At 44.3% G+C, this 18,666-nt stretch overlaps 1 protein-coding gene across 1 annotated transcript in view; it reads right to left on the bottom strand.

The window, feature by feature from the left end:
- Positions 1 to 18,666, bottom strand: part of grik4 (glutamate receptor, ionotropic, kainate 4) — a 262,913-nt gene that overhangs the window by 116,816 nt on the left and 127,431 nt on the right. Inside the window, exon 3 of the mRNA XM_030381795.1 lies at positions 15,581 to 15,713. Coding sequence (XP_030237655.1) covers positions 15,581 to 15,662 — 82 coding nt within the window. The 5' untranslated portion in view covers positions 15,663 to 15,713. The remainder of the gene's footprint in view (positions 1 to 15,580; positions 15,714 to 18,666) is intronic.

Below are 18,666 nucleotides of genomic sequence, written 5' to 3' on the forward strand. Positions count from 1 at the left end.
GGTTACCCATGACTGTACTATGACTGTAGCTTAAGGTCATATCATTCCGACTTGCTGGGATTGCTCCTCTCTCTCTCTCTACCTCTTTCCAATCTCTGTCAGAAAATATGCCTAGCACACAGCAAAAACAGAAGACTCAATAAACACTATAAGCCACACAGCAAAAAATATCTGTCACAATATGACACTTCGAAGTACCACAACAAGAACACGTAAATTGAAAATAAACTTTTAGTAGGTCTCTGTTTAAAAGGAAAAAGCTAATAAAAAGAAGGAGAATAAAGAAGGTAACCGTTTGAGTAGATTGAAAAGATTTCTTACATTCATGCAGCCGTGGTGGAGGGGAGGAATCAACAGGAAAGTGTCTGTTTATCTCCACAGTAAACAGAAATAGAAAAGGTTAAAGAAACCCTCCAGGATTTGGACAAAAGGGGAGAGAGAGAGAGAGAGAGAGAGAGAGAGAGAGAGAGAGATCTAAAGTGTCTCCAAAGTGCCAATCACCAAAGACTGGGTACTTGAAGTGGTAACGGGGCCCCTGGGAGCCCTGCTGGAGCCCAGACACATTCAGAACGCCCATGGATGCATCACTTACACCTGTCTGTGTCTATATGTCCTTGAGCGCCTCTCTGTACTGGGTTGTCAATGTGGGTATATTGTGCATGAACTTGAGCTGTCCCCTTGTGGATGTTCCATCTGTAGCCCATTGGCTCCATCTAGTAGAGGTTTTTCCTGGTCTATTTTTTATTCTAGCCCTCATCATGCATCTATTCTTTAACCACTTTCTCTAATTGTGTGTCCTGTTTTCTTGTTGTTTGTTCCGCAGATTCGTCAACCAACTGGTGGTTTTAAGGGGGCTATACAAATCAACATGAACACAGTATGCGTTTTCCCCCTCCCCTCATCTTCCCCTGAACGCCGCCTTCCAGAGAACACTGTGTGACCCCCCCCCCCCCCGTTAAGCAGAAGACTCTGGACTACGGCAGCTCTGTGGGGCTCCGATTGCCTGCACCTCCCCCACGAACCGCTGGGACTAAATGTGAAAAGTGGGGCGGAAAATGGAGGGGCGTAGTATCCAGGAGCCTCATGAGCTCGAACATGCAGGATAATTTGTCATTATATTCTGGGAGGGTCTCAGGGAAATGCTGACACCGTTCGTGATGAAACTGTTTCAGCAGCGAGTCGACCGTTCTGTATAAAGAAGAGTCCATCGTGGATAAGCGCCGTCGGGGTGTAAACACAGTCAGCTCTTCGTTAGCTCAGAGAACACGGTCAGTGAAGAGTTGGATACCAAAAGAGCTTCACCCACTCATTCCTGCAAGCTTTCAAGTCCAAGGTGATGGTAGTGCGTAACATCACTGTTACATCATTCTGAGATGACAGAAGCAGAGTGTCCGATGGCCGAGGCAAAGCCAGCACCGAAGGCATTTTATAAACACAAACCTGGTCTGGTGCGTCACACAAAGCAATCGATCTGATTGGATGCAGTGATGGAACACCGGTGGAGGACCTAGTCAGCAACTGCTGAAGCAGCAAGTGTTGTCAGCATGGAGTTGTCGCCTGTGGGTCTTCCTCCCACAGTGTGGTGTGCGAATGGCCCGTCGGAGCATCATTACGCCCATACATAGTTCACTTGAATAGGTTTCCCCAGTGCTGCTTGTACATTGTCTTAAACCCTTCACGCACGCCCACCCGTACAAACCCAAATTAGATCTCAATGAGCCAGAGAGACACAGAGACAGAGACAGAGAGAGAGAGAGAGAGAGAGAGAGAGAGAGAGAGAGAGAGAGAGAGAGAGAGAGAAAACAGGTCACCCTGCACAATGACGAGGCGTTGGATTGTGTCATGTCAAGGCTTCTTCAGCTAAAGCGCCGGCGTACTCGTAGAATAGCAAGGTAAACACAATAGAGACGGTAGAACCAGGCTGGAATCCCCCCCGCCCCTCACCCCAACTGCATTCTTCAACCTGCAGCTCAGCACACCTCCACTGTGTGGGAAACATCTGTGAATGCAAACTGCAACTCTGACTGTGTTTCCCTGTGCGTGTTGAATCATAGGGGTGGTACGGTGTCAGCCATTGTGAGTTGTGAGAGGGATTTAGAAGAGAGAGAGGGGAGGTGGGGATGGGCGAGGGGGGTACAGGACGCAGGTGAGAGGGACTGGGTTAGTCCCGAGAGGCGTGAATCTGCTGTGTAATCTGAGGTGAGGGATTACACGGGAACATACAGTAGGAAAGCAGGACCACTGACCCTCAGCAGCCTAAGGCGAAGGAGACGGCGTGAGGGGGCTGCTGTGTGCGCGAGCACACACCAGTGAGTGTCTGTGTGCGCGTGAGAAGGATAGCATGGAACATGCATATGAGCGGACACGGACACACACACACACCCCAACACAACGCACCTGCTGAGCGGTCGATTGATTCAGTGCAGCGTGAGTTAATAACACAGTTGAGTGCACATTGAAAATAACCGACTTCTCTGTACACAGTTAATGGACGACCACAGCACCATCGTCCTGACGCTGGGTGTGTATGCGTGGTGTTTGTGGCTGTGTGTGTGTGTGTGTGCGTCTGTCTGTCCATGTGTGATGGAAACGGTCATATTTTATGCATCTGTTTAATTGTGCAATTCAGCTGCGGGGCTTGCCAGAAATATTCTAAATATTCTAAATAATTATAAATAGAAAAACATTAATCCACAGCATCTAATCTGTTAATCTGATCTCATCTACACCTATAAGCCCTGTTTTAGATCTCTCTTCTCTCCCTTCTCAACCTTTTTTTGGAGATATTTTCTATAAATAACTCCCCCCCCCAAAGTGTTTCCCCTCCCTCCCAGGAGCTTTCATGGGGATGACGGGAGGCTGTAAAGGCTGTCTCTCCTGCTCCTCTAAGTCATGCACATGCACTGTGATTCGGTGCAAGAGAGCAACTAGCAAGCGAAAAACAAACACTCTGGCAAAGCCAAATCGCCGCACCGTTCCAACCGGGAAGCGAATAGGCCTTGCCAGGCATGGAGACAGAACGCACAGGGTGAAGCGGACAGCGTACTCTTTCGTAAATGCGAAAAACTTTTGGCGAGATCAAATAAACAATTGCATACCTCCCCTCACTAAATTTTATTTTCTAATTTGTAAAGGTCGAAATTCCAGCCGAAGAGCGACAATGTAAGCTCTGTGTGTGATTAGGCAGAAAAGCAGGGCGGGCATGATTTGTTTTGATCCGTCTCCATGGGGTCCTGACTAATCTCCACTAATAGAATGTTCAGCGGAAAACTGCATCGAGTATAAAACAGTTAACCTGCTAAGGACTCGTTCAGTCTCGGCCAGCCAAAATCAAATCTACTTCTTTTGAAGTGGTGCTGCCCACTGAAGAGGGCTAGCCAGAGAGCAGGAGCAGGAGCCAGGGCTAAACCACTCTCTGCCAACAGAAGGCGAGTGAGTTAGCAGGAAGAGTAGCGACAGCACAGCCAGGTCTACCGCTGAGAGGCGAAGCAAACTGAGCGTGCACCGACGGTAATGTTATTCAGATAGAGCAGCAGGTGGGGACACGGATGTAGAGCGATAAAAAGACAAAAACAACCGCGCGGTGAAGGGTACGCCCTCGTGCATACACAAATACACACACTCACACATACGTGGATGAGTGCCGACACCACGCACAAAACAGGATACACAATGCACACACAGACGGTCACAAACACACACCTGAACCAGGCATCTGTGGTGCCAGAAGTATGGCCCAGGGGTTGGGATGGCAAAGGGCTTGGCACAGCTGGGCACCGAAACACAGAAGGCGGGCCAACCCCTTCACAGCGAGTCCTGATCAAAGAGCCCGTATAATGGAGGGAGGCTGGAAGCACGAGGTGTCAAAGAAAGTGTGTGCTTTGGACAGTGTATTTTTCACAAGTTTTGCGTGTGGGAGCTCGGTGTGCGTGTGTGTGTGTGTGTGTGTGTGTGTGTGTGTGTGTGTGTGTGTGTGTGTGTGTGTGTGTGTGTGTGTGTGTGTGTGTGTGTGTGCGTGCGTGCGTGCGTGCGTGTGCGTGTGTGTGTGTGTGTGTGTGTGTGTGTGAGAGAAGTTTATGGTTGTGTCTGTGTGCTTTTGTGTGCATCTGAGTGTGTGTATCTGTGTGTGTGTGTGTGAGCGTGTGTGTGTGTGTGTGTGTCTGTGTGTGTCCGCGTGCCAGCAGCTCATTCAGGTGAGCAGAGGGGAGTGGAGCAGCTCTTGGTCCGTGCTCAACTGTGCCATGTGGCCACCCGACAGGCTGCTACGTTAACGCTCTGCAAGGACTTCAATAATGAAAACATCTTCTCACAGACTGAGGAATCCTGTTTATTTCTCACTTCAAAAACAAGACTATAATATCCACACACACACACACTCATCTATCTCTTGTATGGGATTCTATGGTACACTCTCAGCCACCTCCTTTCCTTCTTAAACCATATATATATATATATATATATATATATATATATATATAATATATATATATATATACATTTATTATTCTATCATTAGGTGTTAAGGCAACAGTATTTGACAATATGTGATTCATACGTTAGAACCAGGATTTTCATTTTAGCGGTGCTAGGAAAGAAAAATAACTATGAATGTACGACCTTCTTTACCGCGTCCACACGACGACCCGGGTGCGCGGTGTGACTCTGTATCTCAACTTGGTTTAATCTCACCAACCGCCGCTGTTATTTCTGTAGCAATGCACGAATCACTCATACACCGGTCCCCCGCCGACCAGCTCATAACCATTAGTTTCAGCCCTGCCACATGCACTCGAGATATAGAAGCACAGAGCCCCCGCACATGTACACTGCTCCTGCTGCTAACTGCTAATTTGTGCAGTGCGAGGTCAGTGTGTGTGTGTGTGTATATGTTTATGTGCCTGTTTATGTGTGTGTGTTTTTATATGTGTGTGTTTATATTTGTGTGTGTGTGTGTGTGTGTGTGTGTGTGTGTGTGTGTGTGCGTGTGTGAGTGTGTGAGAAAAAATCGTGGGTGATGTGCACATGGTCGGTAGCAGTAAATCACAACAATTGTTTGTGGAACGCTGGAATGTATTTGCTGCCACTTTTGCTCCTCCACCACTCTCTATCCCCCCTCTCCATTTTTACCCCCTTTACTCTCTCTCCCTCTCCGCCACCCTGGAAATTAAACATTTCTTTTCGACACAAATCATTTTTTGATCAAAAAGATTTCCAGATGACCATTTATTTATTTTTCTCTGCTGGGTTTTGTAGGCAAGTATGAATGCACAAACGTTATGTGTCTGTCTATGTGTGTGTGTACGTGCTGGTGTGTGACAGTACGTGTGCTATGTGCAAACATGTGAGTGAATCAAGGTTCAAGGTTCACTTGAGTGTGCATGTGTGTGTGCGCGTTTTATCTTTTGTGTGTTTTAATTAGAGCTGTCAAGCGATTAAAATATTTAATCGTGATTAATCGCATTAATGTCATAGTTAACTATTATTAATCGCGATTAATCGCAAATTCTTTTTCTATGCTAAATATCCCTTGATTTTTTTGTCCCATAATTCTTCTCATTTTAATTCTCTTATCAACATGATGAAGTGCATCGGCTTGCCTTGTGCAAATGATTTTCTATTGATAACAACATTGACATATACTGATCAAAACAGGACGATACAAAAAAAGAGCCTATAGTGCAAATAAACGACTGCTTTGAACAAATGTCATTTGAACATAGCAGTCAGGCTACTGCTTCTTTGTTTTGAGCCCAAAAAAAAAAAATTTTTTTTTTTTTTTTAATAAAATAATTACGTTAATCGCGCGTTAATTTTTTAACGCCGTTAAATTTGGTTTGCGTTAACGCCGTTAATAACGCGTTTAACTGACAGCTCTAGTTTTAATGCATAAAAATCAATAGCCTGCTCATGTGGGTGAGTTTGTGAGTGAGTGAGTGAGTGAGTGAGTGAGTGAGTGAGTGAGTGAGTGAGTGAGTGAGTGAGTGAGTGAGTGAGTCGGTGAGTGAGTGAGTGAGTGAGTGAGTGAGTGAGTGAGTGAGTGAGTGTGTGAGTGAGTGACTGAGTCAGCCTTCACCCAAATTTGGAATGACAGCATGTGGCGGCCCCCTGCTTATGCATTTAGCTGTTGTGAAGGTTAAGGGTCTCCAGCTGCAACGCATGATGGGCAGTGATGACAGAATTGTCAGGAGGCATGTAGTCCATGACCTTTGATCATCTTCCACAGCTATCAGCAACATATTTTCCTCCAGCACCACTTATGGTGATGTTTTATAAGGCATAAGTGCCGTTATACATGTGCAGTTGTGTTTGTGTTATCGTGGTTTAATGCTGTTAAGTCAGTAGCCTGACGGTGATACAAATAGAACAGTGAACCCAGCCTTTGTTTTTAAGGGTTTGCTCTAATATCAAATAAATTATACAGCAAGAGATGATTATCCACCCAGACAACAAATAGACAGCATTTCAAACCAAAGACACAGATGTCACATGGTGGATATGTCATTGTAGCAAGAACAAAGAGGGCATCAATTATATTCTTATCTCCCTTAAATGATCGCGTTCTGAAATGACTTTGAGTCTGTGACTCTGTGAAGACGCTGCCCTGTCAGCTTCGTAGCTACTATCGAGGTCATGGCAGTAGCGCGCTCCCTATCTTCTTCACTGCGTCGTTCCTCAGTCAAATCATAAGGGAAAACAATAACAACCCACCTTCCCCCTCCAACCCCGTCGTTTGACCTCAGCCCCTTGGCTCCTAGGGTACATGCCCGCTCATTAAACAAACCGCCAGACTGGGGATTTGCTAAACAAGAGCGACGATGTCACTGTTGAAGATGGCGGCTAGCCTAGCCCCATGCTATGCATAGCTCTGGCGTTTGGCCGTTAAATGCGTTTTCCCGCTCCGTTTCCGCCTGGCTACAAATAAAATGAGAGCTAAGTCAGCTTTATCCCTCATGATGTTCTCAGCATGTGGGAGGGGGGGGGGGGGGGGGGCTCTCTTACCCTCTAGCGGGCAGCTGCATATAACCTGTAATTGTCTTGTTAATAATTCAGAAGACTGTGTGTTCATGTGTTTGTTGGTGAATAATGACATGGAGGGAGGGTTTAATATGTCAGCTTGTGCCTGTGTGGAAAAGGGGAACCAAGACAGAACATTAGTTTGAATTTGTCCTCATGTGGTCCAGTGAAAATAAATCATATCGGAGCGGTTGTGTGTTGTCTGTGTGTACGTGTGCATGTGTGTGTACGTGTGTGTCTGTTTGTGTGTTTATGTATACCCTGTACCGATAAAGACGCATGCCTGTGACTTTATCAAGTTCCCTGCATAATTCATGTTGCATAGCGACTCGGGATGAGCTGGGTGCATAGTTGCGTAGCATCACTCGTACCTGACACGGGTGCCATTAACCTAACGATTGGTCCCAGCACTCGCCCTGGTAATTAAAACCCTACAGATTCATCACAGAGTTTTCCCTCTCAAGGCAAGCCTTAGGCCTGCGTCATCTTTATCCACATCATGCGGACTGTGCTGGATGGGTTTCATTAGAAATGTTTAGAAAATAATATCGATAAATTGGCAAAACTTATGCAGCCTAGAGAGGAGTTACACTTTTTTACAAGGCACAAGGAATACATTTTTAATTCCAACCACGCAGTATTTCCTTTCCCTCAACACCTGAGCTCCAAATTAATTTGGACAGGATTTTCTTGTCTAGTGATTCCCTATTCTCCTCAGTGAGAGCCGGCAGAATTGGATAATCAGTCTGTCCGTTGGCTCGATCAACGACAACAACACTACAAAACAAACAGACAATTTTTCCAAGATACATCCCATGACTCCGGTCTTATACATGCGTATGTTTTTAAGTCATTAGTGTAATGAGGGGCCCTTATGATTTAAAAGTATTCTGTGGCTAAAAATGTAAAACTCTTTCAGTTAAGGTTATAGGATACGGGCATCGTGTCTCTACGTTGACTGGTCCTTCAAATAAACCTCAGACTAAGGGCATATTCACACCAGGAAAGTCCTTCGATCTCTTATGTCCGGACCAAAACTCAATGTTTATTTTTTGGTTTTGTGCGGTTCCTTTTCACATTGCAGTTTTTCATTGGACAAGACGGTCGGGGGTGGGGTAACACGGGGTAACGCATAAAAAGAAAAGTAAACAAACTATGGAGATTATGGAGATTCAGCGTGCTGCTCTCGTTGTGCTTATACTGATTGGTTTCATACAGTTACAAACATTTGCAGTACTTTTGGAGCATCAGAGGCGTTTGGCACACCGTCGATTTTATGATGTTATGCTATTCGCGGACCGTTCAAATGCCTTCTCATCCATCCTTGTACTGAATGTATTAAATGCATCGGAATTGTTATAACTGTTCTCCAACATACTTTATATGTTGGCGTCTGCCCAAATATCCAAAATACATTTTGTCTCCTCTTCGCTCCATGCTGAGCCACGACTCATAACGTGATGCTGGTCTGATAACGTGACGTTGATCTTTGAATTAACCGCACTAATCAAACAATATAAATGAATAAACAAGCAGCAATGGGAGTCTGTTGCGTCCAAAAAGGCATATTATTTTTAGAACTGGATTGGACCGAGCGCGGTCGCATTCACATCTCAAGCGAACCGTGCGAACCGAAACCACCTATCGGCTGTTTGGTCCGCACCAGAGTTCGATTGTTTGTATTCACACCAGCCCAAAAGGTCTGGGCCCCATTTCCCGAAAGCATCATTAGCCTAAGTGGATCGCGAAGTGCGTTGTATGGGCATCGTACAGTTTTCACACCGTTTCCCGAAAGCATCGTAACGAACGTCGTCAAAACGCTCGTAGCTAACTAGGACTACAGGGGTACTCGTAGTCGTAGGATGCTGAGCATCGTTAGCCTACTATCGCCTCAGTGGCGTCACCAGCGGACATTCCGTGTAAACCAATACCACGGAATGCCCAGCTGGCAACCAAAAATAGTGGTTACTGCCGATATATTACTCATAGACTACTGTTAGATTTAAACAGAAAAGATAGAGACATGTTAGAAGTCAACAACATAATTGATTGCAGCAATTTAAAATTCCAAAAATACATGCGCAGCCGAAATGTACCGATCAAACGCCGCGTCACAAGGCATATAATAAAATCCAAATGATTCCATTGCTCTTGCGTGGGAGGTCGCTTTCGAGCTGCTCTTGCTGTCTCCCTCTGTGCCAGCTCCCTCTCCCTCTAACCCTAACCCTAATTCAACCATCGTGGTTAAAATGTCCTCATAATGATCAATGACAGAAGACATTCTGCTACTGTAGACATGCATCATGCTGAGACCAGTGGGTGTCTGAGAATTTCTGCAGACGTTTTTTGTTGCGATTGTTTGCATTAAGCACTGTCAGGCGCTTCGGTGAGGCTGTGATGAAGTTCACTATTTATTGGACCCTGTCTAGACAGTAACGAACATCCCTGACCATAGTTAATCGCGTTTGAAACTTTGTTGTTGGTGTAACATGGAATTATTTCATGGGGGGAAATGCCGTGAAAAAATGCATGCACAGTGCGTTCAGGATTAGGACTGATATAGCATATGTCGTCCTCGGCCTAATCAATTGTGTTTAATATCTTTAGCATTCATATTATTGCAGTCTATTGTTTTCGTAGGCTACTCTGCTGTTGGCCTTATTCGGGAGACATTTCAACCCTTTTTAACCCCATTTTCCTGAGACATTCCTGCTCCTCCCCCTCATACATAGCCCGTTTCAGCACCGTGTCAGTGGACAGTTACAATCCTACGAACGTCGTGAGTGCAGTGGAAGTGCGTTCATGTTAAGAGGAGTTTCGGGAAACGCTCCAAAGAAATTCACGATGGTTCGCAAGATCCATCGTGACCAGAGATTTTTTTGGTTTGGTTCGAACCAAACAAGGCAGGTGTGAATACGCCCTAAGTCAAGTAGCAAAAAAATCTATTTCAAACCACATTAGAAAGCATCCTTTACAGTTAATAGTATCTAAGGCAACGTTTATGGCATTATCTTCTGTGTGCTCCCACCGTACCTTCCACCATAGCTCTGACTTACATTCTGCCTATTTCTAATTTAGCCAATGCAGATAGATGAAAGACGGACTGGGTCCAACAGTGCAAATGGGTCGGCTATTGTTGTTGGGGCAGATGAACTCACGAGTCTGCCATTGTTGGTATGGCAGATGAACTCATGAGTCAGACAATGTTGGTGTGGCAGATGAACTCATGAGTCAGACATTGTTGTTGGGGCAGATTAACTCATGAGTCAGACATTGTTGTACGGGCAGCCTGAACTCATGAGTCAGCACATTGTTGGACAACTGTGCTTGCGTTTGTTGCAAATATGTACGTCAATATATCCATGATATATGGACTTGACCTCGATAATTGTAGCCGAACTTGATATTTCGCATTGTGTTTACATGCCTGAGGGTTAACATAAAGGTCCTTTTTACAATGGGCGAGGTCTTTTGTTGGTATTTTTCCCCAAATCAATAAAATAATAAAGCATGTAGCTGAATTTGACTGTACACATTCAAAGCTATTTCTATAATGCGAGCAAGCGACATCAATTTAAAAGTCAACAAAGTCGAATACATTTCTTTAACCAACCTTAATCAGGTGTCTTTCTCATAGTTACCATGCACATTTTTCAACACATATTCTATATTCCTCCAGTGTCCTCCATAGTGGTAAACTAGCTTTATAGACCTAATAAATAATAATTATTGCTATCTGTTATATGCACTGATCATTATTATTTGTATATATCATTATTATTATTAAGAAATGCACATCCATCAAACATGATAGATGAGGCTGATGGTAAAATGTCCTATTTAGTGTGATCTTGGAAATTGTCCCACATTTGTGTGTTTTTTCTGTTTTTGTAGCTTTCAAGTGTTTTTTATTTGTTATGTGCCTAATGTTAATAATGTAACGTGCTGCTTCTGACCCCTAGTTTGATCTCTGTGTCAGAGGAGAAGCCCAGGGAGCTCCTACACACACACAGAGCATACAGCCAAAGGTGAAGAGAACCTGTTACTCCAGCCCAATAGGGTTTAATTTCTGGTAACAAAAATAAACTATGTTCTTTGCATTATTACGCTATCAAATTACCATTATATGAGTGTCATATGATGGTATTTAAATTACAATACTATTGTTTTCTTATTATTATTATTGTGTGTGTGTGTGTGTGTGTGTGTGTGTGTGTGTGTGTGTGTGTGTGTGTGTGTGTGTGTGTGTGTGTGTGTGTGTGTGCGCATGCGTGTGCCGATATGCACATCCTTGCGTGATCCATCCAAGCCCAGGTGTATATTTATGTTATTAGTAGGGGACCTTTATTGGCAAAATCGACAACACAGCTAACGTTTACGTCTGCAGGACCGTCCCTTTCCACCCCCCAGCAACCCACCCTTGAGAATCACATCAATCCTGTCGTCTCCCACATTTTGTGTGGCAGTTATCAGCCAAAACCCGTAGTGACAGCAGCCCTGCGGAGAGAGAGCGAGGGAACGGAGCTAGGGGTGAAACCTGCTGAAGCAGCGGCAGGGAGAGCCAAGCCGATTGAATAAGCCAACCAAAAAATAAATTATAGCAGTTAAAAGTCCTCTGAGATGTTCTCCAGCTGTGTGTGGAAAGCTAGCAGGAGAGGCTGGGAAGGGCTCAGGTTCAATGGAGCAGCTCTATGGTTACCGTCTCCATCTCCAGTGAGCTGGCATTGTCTGCGCTAACCTAAGAAATGCAATAATAATGACATTGAGAGGTCCCTGATAAAAGTATGTTTTGAGTGTGTGTGAGTTTGACTGTATTTCATAGAAAAAGCTTTATGAATAACACAATGGTTATAATCAACATTTCTATATTTTAAATGTATTCCATGTTACATGTGCAGTACTATGAATGATGCATTGTATGTGATACACAACAAAAGGCACTTAATATAATAATCATGATATGCCGTGCAAAATAACTAACCGAGAATCAGCCCCAACTTTACAACTCTAGCCAATTACCGAAAGTGACCCAACAACTGTGACTCAGTGCAAGGGGGGTGGGCTTCTGTAGAGTACAGGCATGTACAAGGTGAGCAGGACGTCCACCAAAAAACGAAATAATAAAACAGTTATTGTGTTGCTGCTCATCTCTGCAGGAAGCAGAAGAGGATATGGTGGGCTTCATGACAGCTACAGCCAAGATATGCTGGTAAACAAGATGTATGCACGGCACGCTATGGGGGAGAGAAGAAATCGGGATTCTTCTCTTCCGCAGAACTTGTATCTTCATTTTGACTCGAACATTGACACGCCTTTATTACCACTGAAGAAACATTCGTTTAACCACCCAAAATATTCGATCGCACAAAATAAAGATTTTAACGGAATTGCAATATTCACAGAATCACTTTTAACATTGTTACGTGGGGTCCCCGCATATTCCCGTCCCTTATGCCCAACTATAAGTGTTCTCTGCCAAAGGACCACTTCCTGAATGAGCAGCTTTGGCTTCTGTGCAGGCTTAATAGAGTAAGAAAATATGACAAAAACATAGGGATTATACGCCATTCATTGCTTTATGTTCAATTATTGAAACTCCCTCAGTTTTATCTTTAAAGGTCCCTGCTGCATACTTAAAATATTTTTAATTAATTTAAAAGTTTCTTTTTTCCCCCCACAAAATATCAAATAAAGTACTGAAAAGGTCTCAAAGGGGGAATCTATCCAAGTATTAAAAAAAGTTGCAAATTGAACGACCTGATGACCTGACATCCCCACTCGCCCTCCCCCCACATCTCCAACCTCGCCTTTGAAGTAAGCCGCCATGACATCACAAATTAACATGCACATCACCAGCTCAGATATCTGAAGAAACTGAGAAGGAAAAACTGGCAGTTTGGAGGAGCTCATGCTAATCAGTAGGTGAATCTGGAGAAAGGTGTTCAGTTAACAAGTTCTGTCCAAGAGAAAAAAAAGAATAACGTTGTGAAATGAAGTCTCAAAGAGGCGTTTTCTTAGAAAAACACCGTGGAGTGTAGGCGCTCTTTACGAGCGAAGGGCAGCCCATCTTCTTGGACATTAAGCAGCATATCAGACTTGGAACTCCAGCAGCATCTCAGTGTTTTTAATGAACACAACTCGGTTGGCACAGGGAGACCTTTGCAGTAAATCCTTTTTAACTAGCAATTAAATTAATGCCTGATATTTTTCTCTTGCAGTGTTGCATTTAATAACCAGAAGATAATTTGACAATTTTCACTATTTTTTTTACATTGAAAATGTTGCTGAAAGAGACGTTATTTCAGCTTTCATCCCTTTCATGCAGAGGGAAATAACAACCAGCATATAGGGTGTGTGTTTCTGAATAAATAGAAGGCTAGTTAAAATGTATCCTGAGTAACACCACAAAAACAATTATATATCTTTCAAGATAAGCAAAATAAAGAAGATGGCGTTTCCAGCATACATGTCAGTCAATTATTCTTTTAAAGTACGCATTTGTTTTGTATTTTCAATTCGGTTATTATCCGCCAACATATTGCCACCAAATGGAAGGTGGAAGCTTTTTCCGCATATCTGCATACAACTCACCCTCTTTTGTTTTTCACTGAGTTCATTCTACCTGGATAAACACATGACCCGTACTGGGTTCAGTCCAGAACAAGGCTGCTGTAGCTGTAGCCCAACAAGCCGTTCTGAAAGAGAACATCCGGTGGAAACGCCCAGATGACACTCACTGTGGGGCGGTTTGCTATTCCAAACACAGGATGTGGCCGGCAGGGGAGGCTGTTCTGGGCCCTTATGTATTCCAGGAGAAGGCCAGACAGTGACATTCCGCCAGCCAGGCAGGACTCTGGGGGCTGCAGTGTTAAATACCAACTCCTGGAGCGCAAATGGCACTATTGTTGTGGCACTGTTTATGTGTATGTGTGTTTGTGTGTGTGTGTGTGTGTGTGTGTGTGTGTGTGTGTGTGTGTGTGTGTGTGTGTGTGTGTGTGTGTGTGTGTGTGTGTGTGTGTGTGTGTGTGTCTTTGTTGGGTATGTCTGTTCTTGCAGCAAAGACTTGTTTGTGTCCAACCATGTGTTTGTGAAGGTGTTTGTGTGTGTGGCGCATGTGCATGTATAGCGTGGGTGTATTTCTGTGTGTATGCTTGTTCACTTGAACAGAAGGAAGTGGGCATGTACCAAGAAAGTGTGTAACATGCACATCCACACCAAAATAAAAAAGCAACTCGCATGGCAGAAGGTGCGCGGGAGAGATTCAAGGAGGAAGTTTGACCACTTAATTATCCAGCGGCAGCAAAACATTGGCTTGATGTGATGGGACGGCAACGCAGTTGCACAGCAGGTGCACCTAAACACCTAACTGAGTTTGAAAGGCTGCGTAAATTTGGTTGGGAATTGAAGAAAATCATAATAGCTGGTTTAAGAAGAAAAATACTGTGTTCACCTGGTTCGCTCGCTGACCATCTATTGAACACATTTCCCTCAATTATTCATGTATTTTAGTTTTTTGACACCCAAATCCAAATCGACTTATGTTCTACCAAGCTAAAAAAGGTGTTTGAGCATCAGGTAAAACACCTCAACAACAACACCAGCATGTGTCTGCATTCCCCCTAAAACACTACACTTCCATTACACAATCAAATCCTGTTCAACAATCTCCATATTTGTCCCCCACAAATATCATACTTAACAAACAATGACGCTGTTACAATCTGTAAACAAGGCACTCTCTGAGCGCATGTCATGGCATGAACGTAATCCCTTCTGAACCACTGTGTTTCGCCCAAAGACCAGTACAAAATGCTACGCAATATGCACTTTCTCCACAGGAGCAAAATCTATACATAAATGACGAGCTGGACAGTGGAGCTTGCACATTGATGGAGGGGCCAGAAACAGCGTGTCAGGGAGCTGCTGACTGCGAGGGAAAGAGAACAACATGGAGCGGATCCCGGTGGCTACACTGTGAGAGAGGCTGATGCAGGCTTTAGCCCTGCCTAAACAAGGCTGCCTGGCCCGCTGCCTGGCCTAGGCTATATAGCTGTCAGTCTCCTTTTACTATAAGTGCAGACCGCAATATGGTGATGGAAATCACCTTGATAAGACAACGTACATGCCTTTTTTTATGTGCGAGGGTGCCTGTGTGCATGCGTGTCGTGTGTGCGTGTTTATTAAATGATATATGTTCATCGATACCACATTTATAGCTCCATTTCCACGTCAGACCTATATATTCAGCTGACTCACATATGATATATGATTTTGCTGAATAATGAATCCAAATCATTTGAGTGTACATAAAATCGTTACCCCTTGTCTTCACAGCTCTTGCAATGACCTTAGAAGCACGGGAGTGAGTACAAGATACGGCTACACCCACGACACACACACAGACACACACACTAGCACACAAGTAAGTAGCGTTTGTGTAGATGTAGTGCTGCAAGGTTATCATGCTCAGCCAGGCTCCATCTCACACACACACACGCACACACACACGCACACGCACACACACACACACACACACACACACACACACACACACACACACTCTTACCTATTCTGAAGGCGAGCGGGCCACCAAAGGCGCTTCTCCCCCACATGGCTAAGAAGAGCAGAGCCGCCCAGGTTGGGAGCATTTTCTATGACTCTTCATGGGTCCTGCCCCGGGGTGCCCCTATCACAGCCACCTGCGGGAGAAGACCACCACAATCTGGGTTAGACGTCAGCCACAAGAGACTGCACACCGATTGAACAAAGTAAAAACAAAAACAGAGTGTGTTCACATCCACACGCACGCACGCACGCACGCACGCACACGCACACACACACACACACACACACACACACACACACACACACACACAATTCTGTGTGTGACATCCTTGTGTCGCTCTACAGTTTGTTACTTATAGGGATGGAATTGCAAGTGAAGTCAGTCCATCTAATCTAGTGGAAGGAAACTCGGTTAGCATTGGCAAGAGCTGCTGACTGAATGAAATGTCTCTTAGTCTGGCACCATCCGCTTGGGACGACTGTGAACAACATTAACATTATTCCATCCGTGTCTGTTTGAATTAGTCAGCAGTGGGTTCAAGTAGGGTACATTACAGAGGGAATCTAAACAGCTTGGTTGTTCGGTAGTTGTTATTGCAGAACAGGGGGTGATGCCTCTATGGGTAGTTGTGAGTGTTGATTCCATTTGCTGAAGAGCACAGGGAGATATAAACTCAATAGGAATTTGCTTCTGATTTTGAGGTCAGATTTCAAAGGACTATCAAAACCTTGGTTTTGCCATTCAACAATTCCTAGCCTGTCCCTGAAGACAAAACCGTCTCAACTCAAAAAGAAGCATAGACAGTTTCAATATGAAGTCCTTTGAAATTGGTGGCAGCAAACTATTGCTACACAGGCTGCACAGCCGAGATCTGAACTCTGAGCTATAGTATCAACTGCATTTCCATCTCACCCAATATTCACCTGTTTATCTTTTTGTTCTCAGGGAGTTGACAGCTCACAGCACTGTGATGATCAAAAGGACAGCGCTTGCTTGAAACAGAGTGCTGAGATATTACTAAAGAGAACCCAGGGGTGCAGAGGAATTGGACTGTCAACCCATCAGAACAATTCAGCAGGAATTCATGCAGAGAAAAAAAAAACAGCCCCTCAGGATGCTCAGCAGACACACAGAAGAGGCAGGCATCAAAAGAGAAGCCTGTTTCGCCAACTAATTGAATCCTGAGAATGCCTCGCGGCCCGTATCATTATACACACTGGGAATTATTCTCCTCGATATCGTCCATTAGCCTGGCACCGGGACAGCTCACATTTCAGCCAACGCCAAATACCTCCAGAGCCGATTTGAATGAGGCAACAAGGAGGGATCACAGGACGCTACAGGCTTCTCGCACTGCGCCACATGCTTGTGTACTGAACGCTTTCAATTCGTCTGGCTTTGTTAAGTGTTAGTAATGCAATAGGTCATGCACAATGTATACACAGTTCCTCATAAATACCGGTAAGGGTTGGGCGCGCTGAGTTGAGCACCTTCCGACGGCTGCGAATCGGGTTGGACTCCAGCCCACGGTCATTTCAGTCTGTCTCTTCCCTTCCTTCCTGTCTAACTCTCACTATACTAACGCTTTCCAACAAAAAATAAAAGCAATGCCTTGACAAAATAAAATCTTTCAAAATAGACTGCTCAGTGTTCAAAGCGTGGCAGTATTTCAGGGCCAGTATATTAACCGAAACTCAAATTTCTACTTTCGTGGAGAGAGGAATGTCCATCAGAGCAAGGTGCACTACCGATGCCATTGTCTTAACACAAACAAGAGCAGCGCCTGGGATATACGTTTCAGGAATTGGGGACATACTAACCAGAACATCTGCCTTGACTGTGATCTGAGTGCTATCGTGATCTGAGACATTCAGGTCTCTCCAGTAAAACCTGATAGTTCTTGATTGTACTATTGCTGTTGCAGTTCGTTGAAAATGAAAGAACCATCCACGCAGCTGTGAGGGTTAGGAGCTAGAAGTTCAAGATGTGAGTTGATTACCTCAGGTGTCAAGCTCTGAATAGTCTCAAGTTGATTATAGTTCACCTTTTGTAGTAAGAACCGCATACAAAGTCCTTTAGAAACTTGCACACACGGTTATTAAAGGTTTATATTACAAGCGAGCTCATTCAATCTACTTTACCCTTTTATGAGTACAATGGAGACTCAATATGCAAAAATCTTGACACTGCAATTGTTTTGAATGTACTCTCATTCTACAGCCCCCAGACTATCAAAACAGCAGACCTTTACAAATCACATCCCCGGCATTCTGCATTCACGCCTACTATGAATAATAAACAGGCCTGGCATAATTACATGACATTACTATCCTATTTTCATGGATATTTAGTTCCTTCATTCACTGCAGATGAAAGGATTAAACCCCAGTCCTGAGTCATTAAATTAATGGAATGGCATTCACTGATTTCACATTCATGTATGATGTAGTCTTCTTGAGCTACCTAATTTGATTTATATTGTGTGGATATATATATATATATAAATGGACTATCAATTAGAGAAGCACCATAGGATCCACATGTGCAAGCACACACACACACACACACACACACACGCGCGCGCGCATCAAGCACACACACAAATCCATTAAGAGGGCCGTCGTTGCCAACACATCATTAAAAAGGAACAAGTGTCGCATGCGTGCCCCAACCAGTGATTCACTGCTAGACGGGCTCAGCCCAGCAGCCTAACGACAAAAAAAGAACGACAAAAACAAAAAGAGCGTGCAGAGACGAGCTGGAATGAGAGTTAAATATGGTGGTTGGTGGCCTAACGACCGGCAGGCTGGCGCTCCGACGGTCCAATATTGGGCATTAAACACCCTGCCTCGTCATCAGCCAGAAGGACTCACTGAGTCCTATTTAATGAAACATGCCTCGTGTCAGTCCCGACGCTACTTAAACGTTTACACAAGCCGTTAAGTAGAACAGATGTGTGCTTCGCCTCTCAGAAGTCAATAGCTGTACTTATACTAAAATGCAAAATTCATATTCTCTTTTGGGAATAGATAAGGCAACAGAAACAAAACAGGGATCTGAAGCAGGATTGGGCTCTTTATATCTCC

The sequence above is a fragment of the Gadus morhua genome, chromosome 16, assembly GCF_902167405.1.
Source record: "Gadus morhua chromosome 16, gadMor3.0, whole genome shotgun sequence".
NCBI lineage: Eukaryota > Metazoa > Chordata > Actinopteri > Gadiformes > Gadidae > Gadus > Gadus morhua.